Source organism: Gymnogyps californianus, chromosome 5, assembly GCF_018139145.2.
Source record: "Gymnogyps californianus isolate 813 chromosome 5, ASM1813914v2, whole genome shotgun sequence".
Taxonomy (NCBI): Eukaryota; Metazoa; Chordata; class Aves; order Accipitriformes; family Cathartidae; genus Gymnogyps; species Gymnogyps californianus.
The window spans coordinates 59,677,929-59,701,311 of NC_059475.1; the positions used below are offsets into that span (position 1 = coordinate 59,677,929).

At 42.0% G+C, this 23,383-nt stretch overlaps 1 protein-coding gene across 6 annotated transcripts in view; it reads right to left on the reverse strand.

Moving 5' to 3' along the window:
- Positions 1-5,893: 5,893 nt before the first annotated feature.
- CDC42BPB (CDC42 binding protein kinase beta) overlaps positions 5,894-23,383 on the reverse strand; it is a 99,958-nt gene continuing 82,468 nt past the window's right edge. For 3 of the 6 annotated variants that reach the window (XM_050898329.1, XM_050898325.1, XM_050898324.1), the window contains 11 exons: positions 22,698-22,779; positions 19,230-19,446; positions 18,777-18,839; positions 14,694-15,290; positions 11,943-12,040; positions 11,747-11,831; positions 11,474-11,594; positions 11,265-11,382; positions 10,053-10,164; positions 9,890-9,960; positions 5,894-7,875 (listed from right to left, as the gene is read on the reverse strand). In XM_050898329.1, the coding sequence (XP_050754286.1) occupies positions 7,744-7,875; positions 9,890-9,960; positions 10,053-10,164; positions 11,265-11,382; positions 11,474-11,594; positions 11,747-11,831; positions 11,943-12,040; positions 14,694-15,290; positions 18,777-18,839; positions 19,230-19,446; positions 22,698-22,779 (1,696 nt within the window). In that variant the 3' untranslated portion in view covers positions 5,894-7,743. The remainder of the gene's footprint in view (positions 7,876-9,889; positions 9,961-10,052; positions 10,165-11,264; positions 11,383-11,473; positions 11,595-11,746; positions 11,832-11,942; positions 12,041-14,693; positions 15,291-18,776; positions 18,840-19,229; positions 19,447-22,697; positions 22,780-23,383) is intronic. The other 3 variants (XM_050898330.1, XM_050898328.1, XM_050898326.1) reach the window with 2 other exon arrangements.

The following is a 23,383-nucleotide window of genomic DNA, read 5'->3' on the forward strand; positions in this document are numbered from 1 at the left end:
TAAACTGTGTTTTGTAGGTATCAGTCCTTTTTAGACAGTTCAACATTGAGATTCGGGTCTCAGGTGATACCTGGGGAAGTCGGGGTCTAACTCAGCACCCTGCTCTTTAGCCAGCACCGTGCTGGATTTGCCCAGGGCACACAGCAGGTTGAAGGATGCATCCCTGGATGCATGATGGAAATTCAGTGCTCAAACACATTTCAGACTGTGGCCTGGAGCCTTCAGTGCTTGGACCCATTAGTTGGGTTTAAAAGCAGATTATTTTGCCTTCCAGCAGTGTGCTCAGTGCTGGGAGATCTCTGCTCAGGGTCCCCCGTTCCTCCTCTCGGGGACCTCTCTCCCATCCCCTGGGCACGAGGTGCAGTCCTGAGCGAACATTTCCCTCCCCATCCCTTCCACTGAGCCGCCTGAGCTTGCTCCTTCCCTCTGCGCCTGGGCTGACAGTTCTAAGACCCTCCTGGACCTACCTGGGGATTTAGCACGTTATTCCCTGCGGCGAGAGAGCGCATCTTCTCGTGGTACAAGGGGAAAGAGGTTTGGTGCCGGTGCTAGGGGTCCCTGGGGAGGGATGCAGGCAGGAACCCAATGGCTGGGGACAGTCATGGTGGCCTGTCTCTAATGAGAATTGGGGCAGCGGCACTGAGGGGCCCCGTTAGCAGTAGCGTTTGTGGCCTGGCGTGTGTCAAATACCCTCGGCTGCCCGCAATGTCAGGCAGCACTTCATTACTGGAGCAGGTCTGATGGGTGAGGCTGAAATTATGGAGATGTATGCAGATTTATGCAAATTTACACTCTACTGGGTTTTCAGTAGGGCTTGTTGGCATATTCCATAAGGAAGCAGCTATTTTAAGTTTATTATATTTTGTTCTAGTCTCTGGAAGACATAATCCCTTCTCAAAGGCCTGGGAATTCATCATTAAGCACATCAGAGCCCTGACAAAGGGTGATGGGCAGCATGTGGCAGTGAGACCGGCCCTGCTGCCCCCCTGCCCGCAGAGAGACCTCCGGTGACAGGCACTGCGAGCAGGCAGGACACAAAACACAAGCCAGGCAGTGAACAAGACCACCTCCATGCCCCCGGTTGCTGCTGTCACTTTGCAAGCGGGGCAGAGTCGGGGCTGGGAGGAGGTCTGTGCTTGGCGGGTGCACCGTTGGGATTTCACCATGCACATCTCTCCTGAGGGTGCCCCTCCGGCAGTACTGGGATGAAAAGCAACTTGCCCGGGCAGGAGCTTCTGCTGCAGCTGTCAGGCACTTGGTGCTGAATGAAGCTGTCACCAGCCAGGTCAAAAAGCAGAGGAAGCCGTCGGCTGCTGCAGGCGGTGGCTGACACCGGCAGGTTGGGAATACCCAAGTCCCACCATCCTGTGGTCCTGCAACACGTGCAACTCCGTGGACAGCAGTGACCCGGGGCCAGGTCCCCAAAACTCACCCCACAGCACACAGTCACCCCCAGGATGTGAACCCAAGGGAGACCCCCCCACCCCAAGCCCTCATCTGGACCTCACAAGGCTGGACAACACCCTGCAGCCGGGGGGTCTGTGCAGACACGATGCAGCACGGTCAGCCCGTGTGTTGCTTGCCGGCGAGGCGCTGGCACTGCGATGTTACCATGGTGCCTGCAAGAGCAGCCGCAGCATCTGCTGGCCTCGCACCGTGGCTGGGTCTTGCTGCGGAGGGGGAGGCGTTCGTATCCGTATGGGTGTTTTAATTCCTGCCTGTAAGAGCCTTTTTGTGCTCTCTTCCCCTTTCAAACCAGTTCATTGCAAGTGACTGAATCTCCTCTAGCTTACAAGCCTTTAAATACACATATACACATGATTTATTTTTCCACGGCCGAGGCCAATGCAGTGCTGCATGCTGGAGGCCGTTGCATGAGGCAGCCCATCGCCCCAGCACTGCCCCATGCAAGGAGAGTGCTCAGGGCCATCCCCCAAGGAGCCCCTTGCCGCTCGCCCCGGAGCAAATCGCTTCCCTCCCTGTGCTATTTTTGGGCCCCTCGCTCCAGGATTGTGAGGGGTCTCGGTGGCCACATCCCCGCGACGTGTGCTGAAGGCAAGAGGCAAGAGCATCCCGTGGCCACATGCTGGGGGAGGGAAAAGATAACCCATCGGCAACAGGGACCATTGCACAAGATGGTGGCAGGATGGTATCTTTCACCTGCGAGCAGCTGAGGACATCAGCTCTGCGTCCCGCCTGGGCACGCGGGGATTTCAGCGTGAGCCGCGGGCAGGCGTGTGCCCGTGCGGTGGGACAGCCTCCGGGGACCCGCAGCTGACTGCACAGCCAGCACGGAGGGAGGCAGGCCGCCCTGCAGCACGGCTCACCGCCTGGTCACCCCTCCGTATTGGGGTGTATGGATTTGCTGCTGGCGAGGCTTCATTTTTAAAATGCATTAGCAGCTCGAGGTCACTTACAATAGAGGCTTTAATTAAAGTAGAGATCAATTTTTGTCAGCGCGCTAGCAGAGCACATTCTGTACTTTTCCTTCAGGAGCCACGTTCGCTCGCTCGTACAGAAAGCGCTGCAGGGAGGGGGGAGCTCTGCAGAAAAAACTGAAGCACCAGAGTCAGTTTGCGATACCGGGGGCCAACAGCTGCTGGAAAAGCAGCTGTATCCATGATCACTACCCTGCGCACTGGCACACGGAGACAGCCCACGGTGCAGGCAGGGTAACGCAATGGGTTTCGGTACGTAAGGGTCTCTCCTGGGATCCTGCCTAAACAAGGAATTTAATTCACAGACATCTTTGGTAAGCAGCGCATTAGATAGGTAGTTTATGCCGCCGAGGCTGTGCGCAGCAGGGCTGGGCACCTGATGGCTTTGTTTTGCTCTTGGTCCTGAGAGTCAAGGGTCCCCTGCTGTGACAGACTAATGCAAAATGCATTAGTGTTAATGACAAGATCTCAGGAGTCATTGCTTCCCGGGGTCTTAAAAGAAAAAGCAACCTGCACACTATTAATGGACATCAACTCGTATCATTGTGACTTCCCTCCATGCGTTACAGCCGCTCACAGAAGTCGTGCAAATCTGGATTCAGACAGTGCAGCAGGCAGCAGTGCTCAAAATACCACCGAGCCTACAAACAGACTTGGCCCAGTGCTTTTTTTGTAATTTATTTTTTTTTTTAGCAGGAGGTAGCAGCAGCGAAAGGGAGGGGATTTGGCAGGGGCTGGCACCACTGGAGTGCAGGAGCTGGCCAAGGCGCTGTGGGGTGGCAGCAGAGCTGCGGCCATCTCCTCCATCAGCACGCAGGGCTCCACACCGCTCTTCCTCACCGGACCGCAGAGCAGGGACTGCATAAGAAACTGGAAAGCAGGCGATGCTGCGAAAAATCTGAGGGTTTTATCTATGAGAAAACAACCAATAAAGCTGCATAAACCTGTGTAGTCAGGTGACAAAAGTGTGCTGAAGCTTATTTACTGGGGAGCAGGGAAAATATTTGCTGCAAGGACAGGGAACCGGCTGATTCCTGAGTTCATGTTCCTCCTCTGGCTGGAGCGCAGCATTGCAGCTCCTGCTTGCTGAGCACGTCCTGCTGTCTTCTGCTCCTGTCCTCAGCTAACCCTGCCGGCAACGCTGGTCTGAGCGTCATTCGCCACTGGGACACGCTCTCCCAACGTTTGGCTTTCCCCGGCATCCCGCAACAGGCATGCAGCTGATGTCCGGTCTCGTCATCACCCCACATCCCCAGAAACGTGTTTAGGAGGGCTTTGCAAGGGAGCACGGAGATCATGCCGGCTCTTTCCAACCACTGTGCCTTCCCTCCTGCCTCCCTGATGTGGTACCTGTGCCCGCGGCACCCCTTCCCCTGAACCAGAGCCCCTCCGACCCCGCGCTGCTGCACTGCCCTGCCAGCGGTGAGCCCAGGCCATGGGGCAGCAGCTCTCAGCCTGTAGGAAAGGGGCTGCTCTGCACTGGGTGAGGGTGGCAGCAGCTGCAGCTCTTGCCCCACGAGCTGCGAGGAGCCCAAGGCTGCAGAGGAGGTACGTACAGGGAAATTGAGAGGGGAGCCACATTTACAGCGGTGCAAGCAGACAGGAGAAGGCGGTCCAGACCTGCTGCCACTGCAATTGAAGGCACAGGCTGGGCAGGTGAACTCTACTTTTTGGTATGTCCTCACTTCTGCCTGCCAGAGCTGCTTCATACAGAGCAGGCAGGGTGCAAACCGGAACATGAGATGCTCTAGTAGCCTGGCATGCAAGAATACCATCTCTTTTTTCCCTTTTAAAATAGGCAGCAAGACAAGGTTTGTGGTCATGATGTGACACCTTCCTTTGACTGTTACTTTGCTTAATTGCACCTAAAGGTGCAATTCAGTTCCCACAGTCATCTCTTCCCTCAAATGCTTCCCTGCTTCTCAGTGCTTTAGACTACCAGTGCCAGCTCTTAAGATTTTTATGCATCTGCTTTCTCCCAGGGATGCCTAATCTGGCATTGTGCAGAACAACAAGGGTGCCTGGACCTTCAGCATTTCCACACTGAACTCCCCCCTCTGACTTAGCTGTGTTAAGCACTTACCCTACAAACGTAAAGCAAGTGTTTACACCCCCCCCCCCCCAGCAGATTGCACCCCTTTAGGAAGCTGTTTGCTCTCAGCATATCTGTGCTGTAGACAGGTGTTGGCAGATGAGTTTAGTTCTTGGGTCGCAAGACACCAGGATGTATTCCAAAATACACAGCTTTTTGGGGCGAAGATCTGTGCTAGAAGCAACCAACGTGTTCTGGTGAGTGGTACAGCCATTGCCCCAGCTTCGGGACCTGACGTAATGCCTCTGTGAAAATGGAATGGGCAGAGGAACAGGCAGAGACCAAATTATCCTTGTTCCCTGCATAACTCAGTTCCTCACTTGTGATACTAGACTGGTAGCCTCCAGGGAGTAGAAAGTGCACCGCCAGAGGAACATTTCACATCGAGTCTTGAATTTCTGCATTTCTGGAAGTTCTCCTGAGGGCTTAGGAGGACTCTTTAGGTAACCAGAATCAGAAGTCTTAAGGGAATAGAAGATTTGCAAAGGGCTGTGGTGGAGGACTCAAGGAGGAATTCTGCTTGGCCAGACTTGAGGGGGAAAAAAAAAGAAAGAAAGAATAATGTATTCATACTGAGCAATTAATTTATTTTTCTAGAAACGTTCTCCTGCTTAAATTATAACCAAGCCCTGGCACTGCTGAGTGCTATGATTTAATACCCCCATAATTAAGGACTTTGTTGCCATCTGAAGTCCTCACTGAGCAGAGAAAAATCAGCTCAAGAGCAGTAGAAATGTTTTTTAAAAGTCAAAGGCTGATTAGCATGAATACTTGTGAGAAGGCTTCCGGCACACAGCCCTCAAACCTCCTGTCAGCTATCAGCCCCATTCCCGGGGCAGAGTGCAGGTGCACTTTCCCAGGCCGACCCGCCCCAGCCTGCCGGCCTTGCCCAGGTAGGTTTGGTCAAGCAAGGAGCAACAGGGGCCAAAATACACACCTAGGCCTTCCCCGTTAAAATAACTTGGAGTAAGATGGGCGAGACAAACCAAGAAGTAATCCAGGAGCACTTAGGCACTCCATAAGGAATGAGGGATGCTTACCCAGGACACGCTCGAGAAGATGTTGGCTCTGTTCTAGCTACAGTGAGCTCTGCGGTGCTCAAATACCGGAGCATGAGGGGAACTTTAAAAAACCCCCGGTATCATTCACACACCAATCCCTGAAATGTTCCTAAGTGTTTCTTTGGGGCTATCGCTTTGACAACAAGTCAAAAGTCTTTATTGTTTTATCACACTTCAGATGCCTGAATAGATCCTGCGCTTCTTACTATGCTTCGGCCGTAAGGAAATAGTCATACAAATCATTTAAAAATGAATTAATAGGGCCAGCGACTTGATGAAATGACAACTCTAACACAAACAGAGGGCACAAAATTTCAACACTGTATTCCACCAAAAGGACTTCCATCGCTCCTGAACATGCATTTACGTGCAGAAACACACACCTTTCTCGCAGCATTCAGGTACGGAGCTTCAAAGTATCTTTCAGTTTATGTAAAATGTCCATGTGAACAAAGTGAATTTACCATGAAACTAAAGCAAGTGTCGGTGGTAGACTGTTTTCACATGTCAAGACAGACGACTATGAACTTTAAAACCTCCCTCTTCTGCTTTATTGACAGGTAAATTGTTCAAAAATGTTCTCACAATTCAATAATTACAAAGACTTAGACTTACATTAAAAAAGTAAAAACCAGAAAACCCCCAAAGCAGTAGTGTCCAGCTCTAACTGAGCCCCTTTATCAAGAATGAGAAAAAGAGCAAGTACTGTCGAACACTTAACGTAACAGGATTAAATGTTGACTAGAACACTCAGTTTAAACTAAAGATAAGTGCACGTCCTATACAGTGTTTCAGAAAAGAACATTAGCCATTGGTATATCATTAGCCCATTTAAACCAAATTTTAAATAAGTGACATCCAACTGTCATAAAATTGGCACAGAAGGCACACTAGTGTGACAATGACAAACTGGATATGCCAGCCACTGAATTAATTACAAGTTTTTAATGAAACATGGTCACAAATCTTTGATTACTAAATGTATAATACATGGAAGCATGAGATTAAATATACACGCAAAACATCACCACTGCACGTGGGCCATAGCAAAATATACAGGAGTGTGTTGTGCATTTTTCTACATGATCAATACTTGATTAATAACCATGGGGTCTTCATGCAGGTGAGGATACAATTAATGAGAAAAGCAGCACCCCCAGTTACACATCCTTCACGTTCCACTTTGGTAACCAATAAAACAGACTGATGTTTTAGTGCGATACAGTCCCTTAGATCAAGCAGACTTCGAGGGCAATGCGTCCATGAGAAGGCTTGCTAGCTAAACAATGTAGTGTGTCCTTACACCAAAAAACCCAGGAGAAACAACTTCTCAGAAGGAGATAGGCAGGAACTAGGAGTAAAATTTTTGTCACAGCAGTAATTACCAATATTTTAAAAGCCCTGACTAATGACTGATTGACGAGGACTAAAAAGCAGGGTACGGGTAAAAGATAACTGGCAGTAGTCCTATGTACAAGACTAAAAAGTTGGTAGAAAGATAGACACACAGTTATGCAGCTGTATATGTAATGGCTAAATGAATTAAAAGGCCACAAAACTATAACCAACTTTTATTTGACTTCCTGGTGATTCTATTGATGTTGGAAACGACCTACAGCTTCCTAGCATTCTCCTTAAGATTTAGGAAACAAACAGTTATGGGAAAAAGGGAAAAGTGTATTCATCTGAGGATGTAACTAGACCTGCTCGCATTTCCTATTTAGAGGTCCAAATTGTGTCTAAAAGGATTTCCTGCTAATGAGACATTGCATCATTCTATAGAAAAATAATATTCCTGATATTGTAGCAACATTATCAGTATCTCTCTCTATTTCTTTTTCAGCATAAGAATAAGACTATTTACTGGTGGCCTTCAATGCTCCTATGCAATAAAACTGTCACAGCTGTGCAGAAAGGAATCAACCATAACTGAGCAGTGAACAATTCTGCATAAAAAGCTCGATCGCTATTTAGTAAAGAATTTTCTTCATTTCAATAGTTTGTATCTACAATCTGGATATATAATTATTCTTGTACAACACTAGAGATTCAGTGTCAGTCTTGGCACTAGCATCTGAGACAGCTTTGCCCTGCTCTTGAATACTCCACGGAGTAGTGGATGATCGAAGCCGGAATGGTGAGAGCAGTAGTGTTATGCGTCACAAGTTGACTGGTCCAGTCCATCTAGCGTAAGCTGATTCCTATGAGGAGAGTTGGGACTTGGGGGACCACTTGGATTTGAGCTGTTGGATGGAGTAGAGTGTTTGGTGGAGTCTGAATCAGGCTGTTAATGAGAAACATTAAAAAAAAAATTGATGCTTGCTTAAAATCAATTCTTTACACTCAAAAGCTTTCAAAGGCACTCAAAAATTAGGGTGAGCAACACCTACGAAGCAGTGTGTATTAGATTCATTTCATAGCTAAACATTCATGCAAATACTTCTGTTATCGTCAATAGGCCATAGTGCAGTCCTGAAGGTGACCTTCTGATGTAACAATTAAGGCAAAGTACGTGGAAATGGCTAAGTCTCAGGCTCCTCTCCTTCAGCCATGGCAAAGCTTTCCTGATGGAATGCATCTATCTGTCCACTGTTGTTCTGGATTTACCAGCCTGCACTTTTTAAGGAATTTTTATAGCCCAGGAGTAGATTTATCTGCCCATATAAACACGTAAACAATTATGGACAAATCATCTTTAGTTTGGTGAGAAGGAAGGAAACAAGCATATGAACCGTTTACAAAACAGCAACAGCGACAAGCATGTGAAGTGCCTGACAAAAGAGTGAAGGTTGCCAAGTATCAGGCTGGAGATCTGGAAACAGAACATACTTACTGGAGACGCCCTACGTCAATATCTAATAAAGACAGTCTATCCATAGTTATTTCCCGAGCGTTAGACTAGTTGTTGGATATTTGCCTTCACACACTGGTCTCACTTCAACAGGATGGCTGGCAAGTTTCCCACTATTTTGGTGAGTTACAACTCTGAGCACTGCACACATTCACAGCTAATGAAATACTGCACAGGAAAAACTGGTACCATCGCAGCAAGTTATTTTCAAGAAAGGGAATATATATTTAGCAAGTAGATTGAAAGGTAACATCCTTCAAGAATGCTATTCACAAGGTTTTGCATGGCTCAAACAATAATAAGATCATCTATAACAAGATTATCCTAACATGATCCAGTTCATGCTGCGATAAAGCCAAAAGCCATGGGAAAAATAGTATAAAGCCAAAAGGTGTTATTAGAGCCTCCTTTTTCAAGTTTCAAACTACTATTTTTTTTTTAATTTAAGAAGTCATAAGAAATTGTAAGATCTACCGAAAAAGAAAATGTTGTAAAAACCTTAGAATCCACCACTACTTGTGCCTACAAATAGCAATTATCATTAGAGCATGGAATGTAATGGAATTTGGGAAGGATGCTGCAGAATAACTAAGTCAACTGACATAGTCCATCATCAGCACCTTTGAAAATCAAGACAGTTTTAAAAATATCTGTGTTTAGAGATCCCTATTTTCACATGCTTTTAATGGCTTACTCAAGGCGACAAAGGAAGTCCTTGCTTGCAAAGGTCTAGCTTCAGGAAAAACACCCTTCAAAATCCAGAACGTTACATGGGCCTGTAGTTGGGTACCAAAAAGCGCTAAAAAGATGCAAAGATCTTGATCTAGGAGTTTGCCTCCCAGGAATAATTCCTAACAGTTTCCTTGCACAGGCAATGCTTGAGCAAAGTAAATCAAGGAAACAAAAATCATACATCTTCTCTCCTTAGATGCAGGGACACCAGCTTTGTACAGCCAGGACATTTTCAGTTTGGTGACTACTGGCACATACTTTTACTCTTGCTAAAAGCAGTTTTACGTATTTTAAAATATGATTCCTTCTCAAGTTACGTGACAAAAAGTCTTCCTTAAGGCAGCACAGAAAATTACTTAACTAGTCGTATTACTTTGCTATTCTATGCTAATAGCCCAAAGAACATTTTTAGGAGGTTTGAGGACATTTCATCAATTAGTCAAATTTCCCTTGTCTACAAAGCTTAATCCAAGAAATAATATACTTCTTAAAATATCACCATAAAAAGATCTTTTCACAGCTTTGCTTTTGGGCTGGCATGTCTAACTTGCAATCATATATTATAGGCTGGAGAAAACATTTGTGGAAGGAAAACATCTCCATAAAGAACATGGTCTTTATGAAGTATTTCCTCAGAAATTTAATTTATTGGAAAAAGAAAACAATCTACAGCAACAGGATATTGTCAGTCTCCATTTAATAAAAGCTATTTTACCTCTTTGTCAAACTCCTGGTCAGGATCGGACATACTTCGGGAAGGCATGGCTCCTCCCACATCACTGCCACCTGTAGAGAAAGAAGGAAAAAAGGCAGGTTTACACCTCTTCTTGAAGCCAATAAATTACAGCTCAGAACGACAAGCTTTCTTCCAGCCTTACTTGATGAGGGCCATGAAATATAGGTTTTGTTTCTCTGCTGCTGCTGCTGCTGCCGTAAGAGGTTAGCTGTAGATGGACATGGTTTTTCATCCTGTGCAGCAGGTAGGACACTCTACAGTTGAAATGAAACACCTTGTTAGTCAGCAACAAGAGCTATCCAACTAGGAGCTGTTACTCATGAGAACTTTACTGTGCTTTTGAAGCTATTACAACCCAGTGTTGGTAGAAAAACTCTGAACTTACTTGACCACATCCACATATTTTCAGTAACAGACACAAACCCTGAGAAAGACAGAGAAAGAACTAAGCCCCGTAGCAGCCACTGGAACCTGTCAGCCAGCAAACCCTCTATGAAGGGGCAGGGACTGTACCAACAGCTCTGCTCTCCTCCCTCCTCCTGCTGAAAGGACAAATGCATTACCCTCATCTGGGCTAGCTGAGAAGGACAAGAGAAACCCTGACTAGCAGCTATAAAATGGAGGGTACAGAACATAAAAGCATACCTTCGCGCCTTCCTCTCGTGGATTTAACACTAAAATAGCTCACAAAATGCTGTATTTTTTAAATACAAAATAAAAATAATGCTATAAAGCACTGCAACTTACATGTGTTTTAGTTACCTCCACAGCATTAGGTTTTTTCCCCCTTGTTTTTTGCTCTAGAATTGGTGAAGTGCCACAAGCACACCATTCCAGTTCCTAACAGTTTGCAGCTACTCCTACCCTTGCTAGGGAAGCAGAGGAGGGACAGGAAGAGGAAGAAAGTAGAGGGGAGCCTTGCAGTGAGGAATGGTCACTCTGGAGAAAGATTGCAGCAGAGACAGGGCTCATGTGATAGACGTGCTCAAAGCATGTTGGAGGTGATATCAGAGCAGAAAGTTGAGAGGATGAGGGGGAAGGAAATTCATTCTGTTATTTTAAGAAGACAAACAAGAAAAAGGAAGGAGGAGAGACTGATTATTTACAAAACTACTAACAAGCTCCTGGCAGTGATATCTGTTTCTTTCAGTGTCTCATTCATAAGCCAGCTAACAGTATTTCCTTGCACAGGATTTAGAAGCATTGCACATCAGGAAGGTTCACCTTTCTCAAAATGATTAAAAGAAGAATTTGGTACAGAGATAATACTTGAACCCCATACAGCTCATCTTCACAATTTTTCTGAGCAAGAATAAATGCACATGTATCTCCCTCCCTTTTAAATGTATTTTACCAGTGGGAGGTCCATGAGAACCTGCATTCCATCTCCTGGTCCCATATGAGCCACGTGGTTGAAATTCGTTGGGTTAGAAATCATCTTTGACCTTAGCTCAGGGTCTCTAAGCATTTCCCTAAAAGAACAGAGTTATTTTTACTATTAGCATTCCTAGTCTCTGCATGTCATCATGTATATTAAGTTATATACCATGATTAAGTTCTTACCGCCTTTGTTGTAATCGCTCTTCCTCGGGAACCTTAAATACAAATCTTCTTTTGCTCCTAGTTCGAAGCATTTGCTTCTTGCTATTGTCAGATGTTTCTGGTACGCTGAGGACAGCTCCTGCTGTAATATCACAATGCAATTTCACATACATAGGTACATGTTGACCCAGACGCATCCAATACAAGTTTCATCTCATACAAAGGTAACCTTGCTTAAAATTACCCAGTTAGCTTCGTATCATTTTCCCATATCTCCCCTTGCTCAATACTCACCTGCAAACTTGTTCTTGAAATATATTAGTCTTGGTGGCTCGCAGTTAAGGAGATTCAGCGTGCCGTCCATGTTTAATGGTCTGATCTGTTTTAAGAAAGGAGGCAGAGAACTAACTCAAGCCTAGCATACACTGTGAGGAAACATCTCATTTGGAATTAACCAAATTAAGTTCTATATTCAAAGAAAATTACTTACCCTTCGCAGGCCAATAGTCTGGACCCATTCCATAGTGTTAACATCAAATACATCAACACCATACTCGCTATACACTGTTACATACAAAGAATTGCAACCTGCATAGATTAAAAACAAACAGAAAACCCTAATGTGGTTTCAGTAGTCCAGAACTGACATACATTTGAGCAAATTTCAATAGTTATAAGTTTTCCACTATGTGCAAGATACATTTTAAAACACTTTTTCCCAGCCCCACTTTCAAACAGATATTTTTGTGATAACAGATTTACTAACAACAACTGCCAGCATCATGGAAAGATTTAAATTTGACCCTTTCAGTATTTTTAAACTTCAAATTATGATTTCATGAAATTGCAAAATGGCATCTGAAGTTTTCAGATGCATACAAATTTGCTACTTGATAGTAACTGAGCAGCTAGCTTTTCTACAGATGCAGATTACTTCATTTTAGAGGCAGCAAACTAACTATACATCTGCTGTGTGCAGGGGAAAAGAGAGGGGCACCATCTGTGAGGTGGGTCATGAAGTCATGATGCGGATCTGTTCTCAATTTCCTTCCTCTTTTGCTAACAATTATCTAGCTTTAGATATTCTTGTATGGGTTGCTTTCATCAGGTTAACAGAAAAATGTCACAATGCTTAAAGCCCACAATCCATTTTGTCTTTTCAACTTTTTTTAAAGTATAAAAGGCATCAGCAGACAAGTTTATTTTAGGTCAAACGAAAAGCGGAGATCCCTAGAGCTTCATATCAACACACTTCTGCTCATGTAAAGATTGTGTCCTGATGTAAAGAGCAGTTACTAGAAATTTATGGGATTTAATAGAGAAAAGAGCTGCTTCAATAAACAAAAGGAAAATAACCCAGTAGGACACTAAACACATCACAGAATCTTCTTAGAAGAACTGAAGTAAGCTTGTGGTGCTATTTTTTAAATTCATTCACAGAAAGCCTTGGACAGTTATCATCAATATGTATCCCAGAAGTGATTTATGGTCAAGTATTTATTATGTGGGGTCACGGTTGGCTTGGATGTCCAAATCAAGGATGACCACCGAGCATCAGACAGAAACACTAACTGCTTGTGCCTGGCCAGCTTGTAGCCAAGGCCAGCACTTACCAGTCAGAGCTGATGAGCTTGATCAGATCTCAACCAGTTCCCAGAGAGACACGTCAGTGTGTGCACTGGGCTTGCCCAAACTATAGCTTTGAGACCCGCTGGCTCCAAGTCTTTGCACTGTGCTGTACTCAAGCTAAGCGGCCCCACAACACCTACACTGACTCAGCACAGAACCAGTGCATTAAGCTGGTTTAACTGCAACCTAGACAGGCCACCCAAGATAACAGAGCTGACTGTCTTAGTGCAGACCTTGGCCGCTCCTAGCATGAGGGGACTGAATGCCCTGGAGACAAATTCTCCATCATATCCTAAAACCTCTCTACAACATGGTCCTTTACCACAGCAGAAACTGCAACAGGGGGAGAACTATTTCCACTTTGATGATCTCCTGATGGGACAGTTAAAAAAAGCCACCATCGCTAGTGACAGACACCAGGACTGAGGAGGGAGGACAAGGCTAATAAAAAGGGAAGTAATCCAGTTTCCTTTGGCAGCAGAAAAAGTTGCTCTATCTACAAAAACAGCCCTAGGCCAACGCCACTGAGGATTGCACATACAAGAATGCTATAAAATAGTTTACAGTAAGAACAGCTTCTAACAGTTACAGACAAAATCATTAACTAGCAAGTCTAGTTTGCTGAAATGCAAAAAACTGTAAAGCTGATAAAGGAAAAGGAAACATTAGCTTTGGCTAATGGTGTTTTAAAGTAAATTTGCAACTACATTGTTTCCTTGGGTCTTTGCTTCAGACTTCTGTACAGAACTAGGTCAGAGTAAAGCAAGCAATTTCAGTTCAAGACAATTAAAATTAAACAAACTGCTATTAAGGCCTGGCCTGATCAAACCAACAGGCACCTAAACTGCTCGCTGTACTATTTAAACAAAAAGCTATTTCCTGCCTTCAATCATTCAAAACATTTAAATTGCTATTTGAGCTCCAAATAGAAATCCTGGTTTTATCATGAACTGCCTTTGACTACTGAATACTGAAAAATGCTCTGCATGTGCTTCTATCCTAACTAGCTGATAAACCAACGCTCCTGAAACAAGCAGAGCGGTTGAAAAATTACCCTCCACCTGCCTATATTATTTTTGGAAATTCTCCCCCTAAAAATAAAACCAAAAGGAGAAAAATTGCTACCAGTTCTGCCAAAAGCAGTATTTTTACCTCTTATTTTGTTATCTTTATGAACCTTTAGAGTCGCAGTTGCATTTCTTCTTCAACTTTCTATTGTACTTTGAGTACAGGACACAGAAGACATCCTACAGACAACTAGACATTTACACTCTCTAGGGGGCAAAAATCTTTACAGAGTTTCACAGACCGGTAGTCTTGCACTGTCCTGCATCCAGGACTACTCTATAAAAGTTATTTTGCATTCCATTATTCATTCTTCTGTGTCCTGTAACAAGACAGAGCTTCTTTTCTTGCAGCATCCAGGATCTCAGCCCAGGAGATCACCAAGTCCAAAACTACCATCAGGAAGAACTATGTATCCTGTTAACTCATCAAAACTTAAACTGTAGATATTGAAAGACAAACCGAAGCAAAATAGAATACAATGCTGATTATTTTTAGACAAGTAAAGCAGCAACAGGGATATGGCAACAGAAAAACATATACATACTACAGGCAACAGGAGTTGCAGGCCACATTAGTTCCTGCATGCGTGACCTTCGACCTTGCGAATCGACGTATACTCCCATATGGCTGAAGCAAAGCAGGTATTCCTCATTACTGAGCTCCACAGCACAAAGGGCATCAAAAGCCTGCTGTGAGAGGAAGATAAGCGAGGGGTCATTAGGATTTACCAGGTTTATAGATTGTCCATCTCCCTGGATGGTCAACAGAGAGAACCCAGACTGGTAGCCAACACAGAGCTTGTCCTTGAACACTGTCATCCACTGTACAGTTCCTGGAGCCTGAATTTCACTGAATTTTTTGTGGAAAGGTTTAGTTCTGTGAATTTCATAGCAAAAAACCTGTCGTTTGACAGCCACAAACAAACAAGTCGAAGAACCCTTCTTTAGTGTTCCAGTTGTGATCAATTGGCAGCCTTTAGTTTCTGCAAGCTTAATGTCAAAGTTTCCTTCCGACCCATCCAGAGAGGCCCAGGGGTAAAGGTGAACGTGATGGTTCCGACCGCAGACGAGGATGATAATTTTCTCTTTGGGAGCAAGCTCTATCTGGTACACCTTCTTGCAGTCAGCAGCTCGGACTATCACTGCAAAGGCAACAAGAGCTGCTGTAAGTTAAACAAGAAAACCATCAGGCCTGGAAGCACTGCAGTGTTACATACTGATGTCAAAGTGAATCTAAACACAGACACATACCAGGTAAGAAAAAGCACTTATTACACATGTTCGATGCTCCATTATTCATTCTCAGAACAAGCAAGGAAACAAAGCATTCCTGTAACTCTATTGATACAAAGTCTCAGCAACACTTTGCAGGAAAATGCTGCTTAACATCTGGCATAAACGGAGAAAATTTTTTATATAATAATATCTGTACTATCTATACACTGCAAGATGCTGTATCTTCTGAAATGGGTCTCACCTTCAGGAAAATATCAGCATCTTCAGTAAATTATGGAGGAAGACCAAGTTAGTAGAACACAAAGAGAAGAAATATAAAGTATTTAATGCTGCTAACTGAGGATACAAAATGCTGTACTGTCGGCAAATATCTCAGCCAAATACAAAAGCAATACAGTAAGTGGGTGTTAAAACACCTATATGAAAAGGCAAAAAATGCTGTGTGTGACGGGGAAAGGATAAGAAGGAATGGGCTTAAGCTGTAGGAAGAGAGGTTTAGGACAGGCACCAGGAAAAGCCTCCTCACAGTAAGGACCAATTAGGCTACTCATGGAAGCTGGGGAGTTTCACTGTTTGAAGGGTTTTTTAAAACTGGGTTAGAGGCAGCTAAGGGGGTTAGGTACAATGTGTTCTGCTTTTGGGATCGTGGGTATACAGGCACTTTCAAGAAAATGGTGAGTACTTCATGGGGTACAAATAGAAGAGACCAAGCAATTCCAAACTAGGAAATAATACGCGTAAGCCAATAATATTAAAATGACACTTCCATTTTTCTGTTAGCTGAATGCATTCAAAATATTTGTGAATGATACTTAAAAAAAGAAGAAATACTAACTGGAAATTATATGCATTTTTTCAGTAATAGTTGAGTAACCTAGCCAAGTTACCAAATTCCGTAAACTTTGTAACAAGACTTCGGCTGTTTAGATCATGAGGCCAAGTGCTTTTGTGGTGTCCCCCCACTTGCACAAATAAGTGATACATCTGAAGAAATGTTCTATGAAATAATCAGCTGTTGGAACTTTGCCACAGAGAAAAGATTTTTTTTTTCTCCCCTAGCTCCAACTCCAGCTTACAGTTTAGTTTATTTGTCAAGAACTAAGTGATATTCTAACCAAAGACCTTTGATATAAGCAGCTGGCAGTTAATTAACACTGAAAATTACAACTGCCATAAAATGAAAAAGAGATTACAATTTATAAAAATGGTATTAGCACACAGGAACTGGCCATAGAAAACTCCTGCAAAACATCTTTTAACTTAAAACCAAAATTGCTAATTCATTTTCACATTTACATATGACATTGTGATGCAGATAATCGTTCCTTTATGAAATGACCTTTCAAATTAAATGTACAATTTTCTTTTATGCAAGAAGCTGTACTGGAATCTCTGGAATTATTTGCATCTAAAGTTACGTTTATATCTAAGTACTTACAGAATGGTGACCACTGGAAGTTTACTCAAAGGAATGCCATTTATTACTGCTAAAAAGAATTTCAAATATCTGCTGTCTCCATGTATAAAGCAGTTTCTCCTGGAATTGGGCAATGGCTTATTCTAAGCAAAAGGAAGTAATAACATTTTGCTTTTTGGCCCAAAACCACATCCCTGACTTCATTTGATTTTGAAAGTCATGTAAGTCTTTAAAAACCTGTATTCACTGCTTTATTTTACATTGAAATGCAAGTTTCAGCATGACTGCAATCCAACTTTCAAATAGCCACAAACTAAACTGCATTGAAAAAGGAAATTCAAATTCTTCCACCAAGGCTAAATTTAAAGAAATATCTTTTTTGAAATTTGAATGACAATGACTAAAAACCATCAAAGGGATATTTCAGGAGCGTCTCAGTGATTTTTTTCAAAGTTGGAAAGGGCACTTTTTAATTTTATAAATCTGTATCACTGACCTCAACATCCTCAACTCCCAGATAGTTAAAGATACCAGAAGAACCTAAGCTCAGAGCTTATAAATACAGGTGAAGAAAGCATTAAGTATTTTGTTAGAAACAATCCTATCAGAGAGTCAAGACTGTTAGCTCTTATACTACAAAAAGCATGGATTTAGAGTGTTGTCTAAATTTAGAGTGCCTCAGGAGTTATAAGAAAGCATGGATTTCACAGGGTATGTTTGGGGCTTTTAAAGTCAGAGAGAAAGAAATAACTCATATTTCCTGCAGTAACTTGGAAAAGGGTAAATAGTAGTAGATTATTGTATTTTAAATCTGTGTTGCTTCTTAGAAATATATTTCTTTACTTCTATAAATTCAGTTTAACTCAACTAGTTTTTTCATTTTTTTGTTCATTTGTTTGTTCAAAATAAGAATATCTTATTTTGGAAGCAGATTGCAAAATCAACCAGACTTGTTCTTTGCTCTTCCATGTTTAAAATTGCATTTTGTATGGATTGACCCCAAACGATCCCCATGCTCATATGCTAGTAATCCTTTTGGCCTCCATGCTTTCCCCACCATACCAAGGCATGTCTCCCATTGTTATTTGTGTTTGTGCTCAGTATATCAAGTTAAAGGCAAACACACTTCCCTTACTCCCTAGCTGTGATGCCTAATAATTCAAGGATAGAGGGATATGCCTGTGCTGCCCAGTGACTACCCAGCATACACTTTGCTGTGGTACCTGGAGCATGCTCTGTGTGAATTTCTGGAATGGACATGGTAAGTCTTCAGAAAGAACAGGCTAAACTGATCCCGTTTTTCCCAAAGCAGAGGGCAGAGTGCATTAAGAACAGGAAGGAAAAAGCAGGTTCAGGAGGAAGCATGTGGTCAGTGAAATAAAGAGATAATGGAAAGGGGCAAGCAAGGCATTTGCTTTGGCCATCATCAGTCTGAAACAGAACATAAGCGGTTGTCAAATTTCTGGAAGAAACAGACAACAATACGTGGTGGCTTGAACGGAAAGTCTACAAACTCTTATGTTGCTTGCACTGGCTGTCTAACTTCTAATTCACGGCAGTTTAAGTCCTCTGATTGTGCACGTTGGAACAAGTCTGTTTCCATGTCAAGTTTTTCTCACTCAATTCAAGTTCTATTTACTAAGTGCCTGATAATTCACTGTGCATCAACTGCTGCTGTGTGCGCTGTGTGCTGAAGCATTTTGCTACCTGCTGGGGGAACACAGTTAAGGTGAGAATGTGTCAGAATATGCCCAGTAACTCATCCCTTTAATTTCAGCCAGTCAACTGAATGTAATGATAATGACCAAATTAGTGCTTGTATCTCACATTCACTTTTCCTTCTCATCAATTAACTGAGTGCTTAATACTTACTAAATATGAAGGGCTGTTGTGTAACCTGTATTATAACAGCACTAAAAGTTATGGAGCTCATTATTCTGTATGTAATTACTGCATGCATTATGGCCTAACTTACCGTCACGGGTCACCTCTATCACATAGAGTCCTTCTTCTGAACCAATTGCTATTCTATCTCGATCTAAACCAGGAAGGAAAAAAAAAGGCTATTAATTCAGCTACACTTAATCTTATCTTTAAAACACACTGTTTACTTTGAACAGCTGGAAAAATTTCTGGACAAACAGATTTTCAACAGCAAATCAATTTTACTTAAGTTCACGCAGTCTGTCAAAAGCATGCTATATACCGTATTGCTAAAACAACCTGTTAAACAACTAAACAGTATTACTCCGAGTGGATGAAGAAATCTGAATATCAATGCAAGATTAGCATTTTTCTCCCATTATTAAATTCCTATGAAGGAATTCAGCTGAGGAATTTATTTCAAGGTGTCAGTGCTCTCATTACAGAAACCCATCTAAAAGTTCCAACAACTCTCACACACTTACAAAAGTTAAAACAAACATACCTACAATAGCAGCAGCTAAACTTGCTTTAATAAGAGGCAGTGTACTGTCATAGGCTTCTTGTGGAATATGGACAACCTGGTTTTTCAGTCTGTTTTTGTGCAGGATAGACTGCAACCCTTCTAGGATTCCAACCCACTTTCTCTTCTCATTCTCATTTTCTGTCAGGATCAGTAGAGAACAAGACTTTGAAGGCAAACCTAAGAGAGAAGCTGTCACCTTTTAACAGACAGAGAAAGTGAAATTAATAAGAGTAATAAAAGCCCTTTTTGTCACTATTATATACTTCACAGAACTGTGAAAGTAAAATACACTTTTTCATAACAACACGATGATGTACCTGAGGGGTACACAACACAGCACACAGCTAATACGGCCACAGTGCTTCGAAAAAAACGCCACACAAGCCGCAGTGGTTTTGTTTAAAAATACTCAGTTTTGCTTAATCATTCTGAATCCTAAAATATGGGCAAGGAACACTACATTCCTTTACTACAATAATCAGTACATGGCAGTAAAAGGCTCCTTTCTGCTCTGACCTGGAATTTCAGTAGCATGCCATAATTTGTCCTGATCCCTCTCCCCATCATCTTTTAATAACTTATTGACAATGACACACATGCTTTCTGAGTCAGATGCATTTAAACCCAATAGCATTGCTATGATCAGTTCTAGATTTTTATTTTGCTACTTAATTTTCAAAATATTTGTCTGGGGGGAAGAGCACATCATATCTGCATTAAAAGCTCTGGAGGAAAGCAACGTTTTAAGTACTGCATTCTCCCACTTCCCCATGTTAAAAGTAAATCACTACGGCTTCACTTAATTTTCACGTAAATCATCCTATAGATCTCAAAGCAGAATGTATTCTGAATAGAAAAGCTATCCAGGAACTTTCTGTTGCCCAAAGTATGCACTTACTAATCCTTAATATTAGTTTTGTGTCCTGTATGAATAGATGGAAGGGTTTGTGAGATCATGGGAACTATGCGTTTAGTCACAGACAAACAGGCCATCAGCCAGTATTAGCCCTCACAACAGACTTTTAGAATAACAATAGTTAAACAGAAAAAAAGCAGCAAAAGGTGCAAAGGTGTAAAACTGAAGGCTGTAACTATTCATACATGGAATAAGACACCTTCAGCTTATATGCCTTGATAAGAAAATCACCGTAAAGACAGATGATGTGGTTATGCAACATACACTTCCTGAAAGAGTGAATTAAGCAATAATATTCCTCTTAAAGATAAAATATATCTGAAGTAAACTTGGGACAATAGGATGTCAAAGACAGAGCTCCAGAAGGAAGATGAAAGCGGAGAGTGGTAGGAAAAGAACTTAGTTTGCAATTGCTCATAGCTCTTATTACTCTGCATCAAGCTTTGTTCGTGTCTAAACTGTAACTAAGCATTAATATTTTAAAGATGGATGGAGGCATAATGGATAATATTTCTAAATTTGAAAACAAAACAAAACCAAACCAGACTTGAGCTATGGTTTTCCCTTTGAAGTACCACCACATATTACTCCTCAGTCTTTTGAAGGTGGCATCTTACATGCAGTCAAATGCAGAAAAAATGGGAGAAGTCAGTCATAATATATCTAGCATTATTCATCATACAAAAATCCAGTATTTGCTATGAAATTCAAGGTTTCTTAACTCAAACGGCTAAGCTGTGGAAGGACTCCTCTACAGACACTCTTATACTATCATTAAAAATGTATCGATGGCAGCACTTAGACTGCAGTGTCTGGATGCCAGGACGGCCTAACATCCAGCTTTAAAAAACTGGTTACCAAGGAGAGATGTTGGAGTCTGAGACAAGTTCTTCCTCTTCTTGATTTCATGGGGGGTCAGAGGTGGCAATATTTTACTGTTTGGGAGCATTCTGGTATTGCTTTCTGCTGGTGGAAGATCCAAAAGAAATGAAAATCTGTCTTTGGTGGGCCACCAATATCATCAAGTGTTATGTGAAATAACACATAGGAAAGAAGGACCACATTTTTACACAGGTGACAAAGTAACAGCTTTAATTGTTGTGTAGAAGCCACTCTATGTCATTATGTCAGCAAGATGCAAATCTAGAATTAAATGAAATTGAGAAAATAGACTCTCTTGCATCAGATATTACTGGTTTCTAGTTTTAGAAATTCTTTCTTTTGAAGGAGGACATAAAACTGAGAAAAGAGGTGGACTTTGTCAGCATCTTCTCTGGTCCCTGTCAACAGGGTGTCTAAATGGATATACTCACACACCAGGCTTCCAGTTAATTCATCAGATCTCTTTAGTAGGGGATAATCTGATCAAACCATGGAGACATTTTGTCATGTCTACCCACACAAGTATTCTTACGTGGGGATATTTGACAAAAGTTTTTTTCTTAAGATACCCTTTCAGTTAAAAACTGCAGGCAGAAATTAGAGCAGCAAGTCAGGCAGGCTAAACTGCATGGATGCCTTGTTCTTAAATGAATCAACCACCATTCTGCATAGCTCATTTTCTCTCCTCAGAAGTTCTTTCCCATTGTATTCCACATTTGCTAATTTGAGAAAAGAGCAGGCAGATGGGAATAAAAAACCCCAAACATTTAGAAACAAGTAAGAGGAAAATGAAGGTAAAAGTAGTAGTAACCTAAAGGATGAAAATCCACTGCAGAAATTATTTCTACAAAAAGCAGAAAAGCAAAGCCACAGAAGCATTCAAATAGCCAAGATATTTCTTAAGTAAAACCCTAAAGGACCAAATGATTGGGACTGCATGTGACTGTCAGCTCTTTGGCTTCCATGTTCCACTGACTTGATTCTAAATGACTGAGGATCAGAGATGCTGAAAACAGTGAGTTTCTGTATTCAAATGCAAGGGATTATAGATATTGGCTACTAACGTACTCTTCTCTATACTTTAAAACATCAGACTAAATATAATTCACATGAAACCTAGGAAAGAAGTTCCTGTTATTAAAAACTAAATACAGCATTCAGATAGAACATACATCAAAGAGGATATTATAACTAAGCTAATTATTTTCTCTTATTTTAAATTTTTTCTACTATACTTGAATATGCAATGAAGGAAACTGGAATTTCAAATGTATTTTTTTATAGAAGACAATACATGGCAAACTAGAATCAGTGAGCACAAACCAGCTTCAGCCTACTCTGTTACAGCATCAGTTCCTAAAGAGTCCTCCAAAGCTAAGAAAGAAAAACCAGCATCTGGTAATACCAATAGAAGAGGAGACAAAAATATACTGAATTATAATCCAGAAAATAAAAAGCGCCAAACTTTATGTACAAGGAAGCAGCAAAAGAAGGAGAACTTTGTTCTTTACAATTCAGTTATAAGAGGAGTATCACATTGTTCTTCTACACATTTCATAAACATTAAATATAGATAACGTACTTTACTATCAAAACAAAACACTGGTATTTAACTTGTACTTTCTTTAAGAGTAAATTGGTAACCATACCCTGAATATACAAGGGATGTCTTTACGAGTTGCGTGTATTACATCCGATGCTAGGACAGAGCTCACACAAAAATCTTCATCTCTAGTAAAAAAGAGAGGAAGAGAATCACATACATGCACACACTAACATCATTCAGCAAAATCTAATTGATATCACAACTGTTTCGATAGGCTGCAATCTCCTAACACCGCACAGAGGTCACAACTGCCATCGCTGCTTTGTTTTGCTCTAACCACCTTTGACCCAAACAACTCACAAGCTTTAGTTATGTTTCTACGGCATTCAGTACGTGTAACTCAGTCCACCTGAAGTTACGTGGGGTGGCTTTCTGTAGTTTTGGTTTACCGACCACACCTATTCTACAATTAGCAGCAGGAATATTGCTCTTCCAGCCCAGCAGACACATTAGAAATGAATAATTCATACCTCAATGTGTAGCAAGAGAGGGGCCTTCGGAAAAAAAGAAAAATCACATAAAAAGCTCTTGGCAACATAATTATAGTTTGTGAGATTCAAATAAGGGTTTTCAAAACAGCTAGATTTTATTCTCTATTACAGTAAAATAAACAGACATCAGAACAACTTTTGCATTTCAGAGTGCTCCACCCCAGAGGGCTTGTCTACACAAGCCTTTTTAACTGAATTTGACCAAGTTGATCACCATAATTGCCAATTTTAGTGTAAA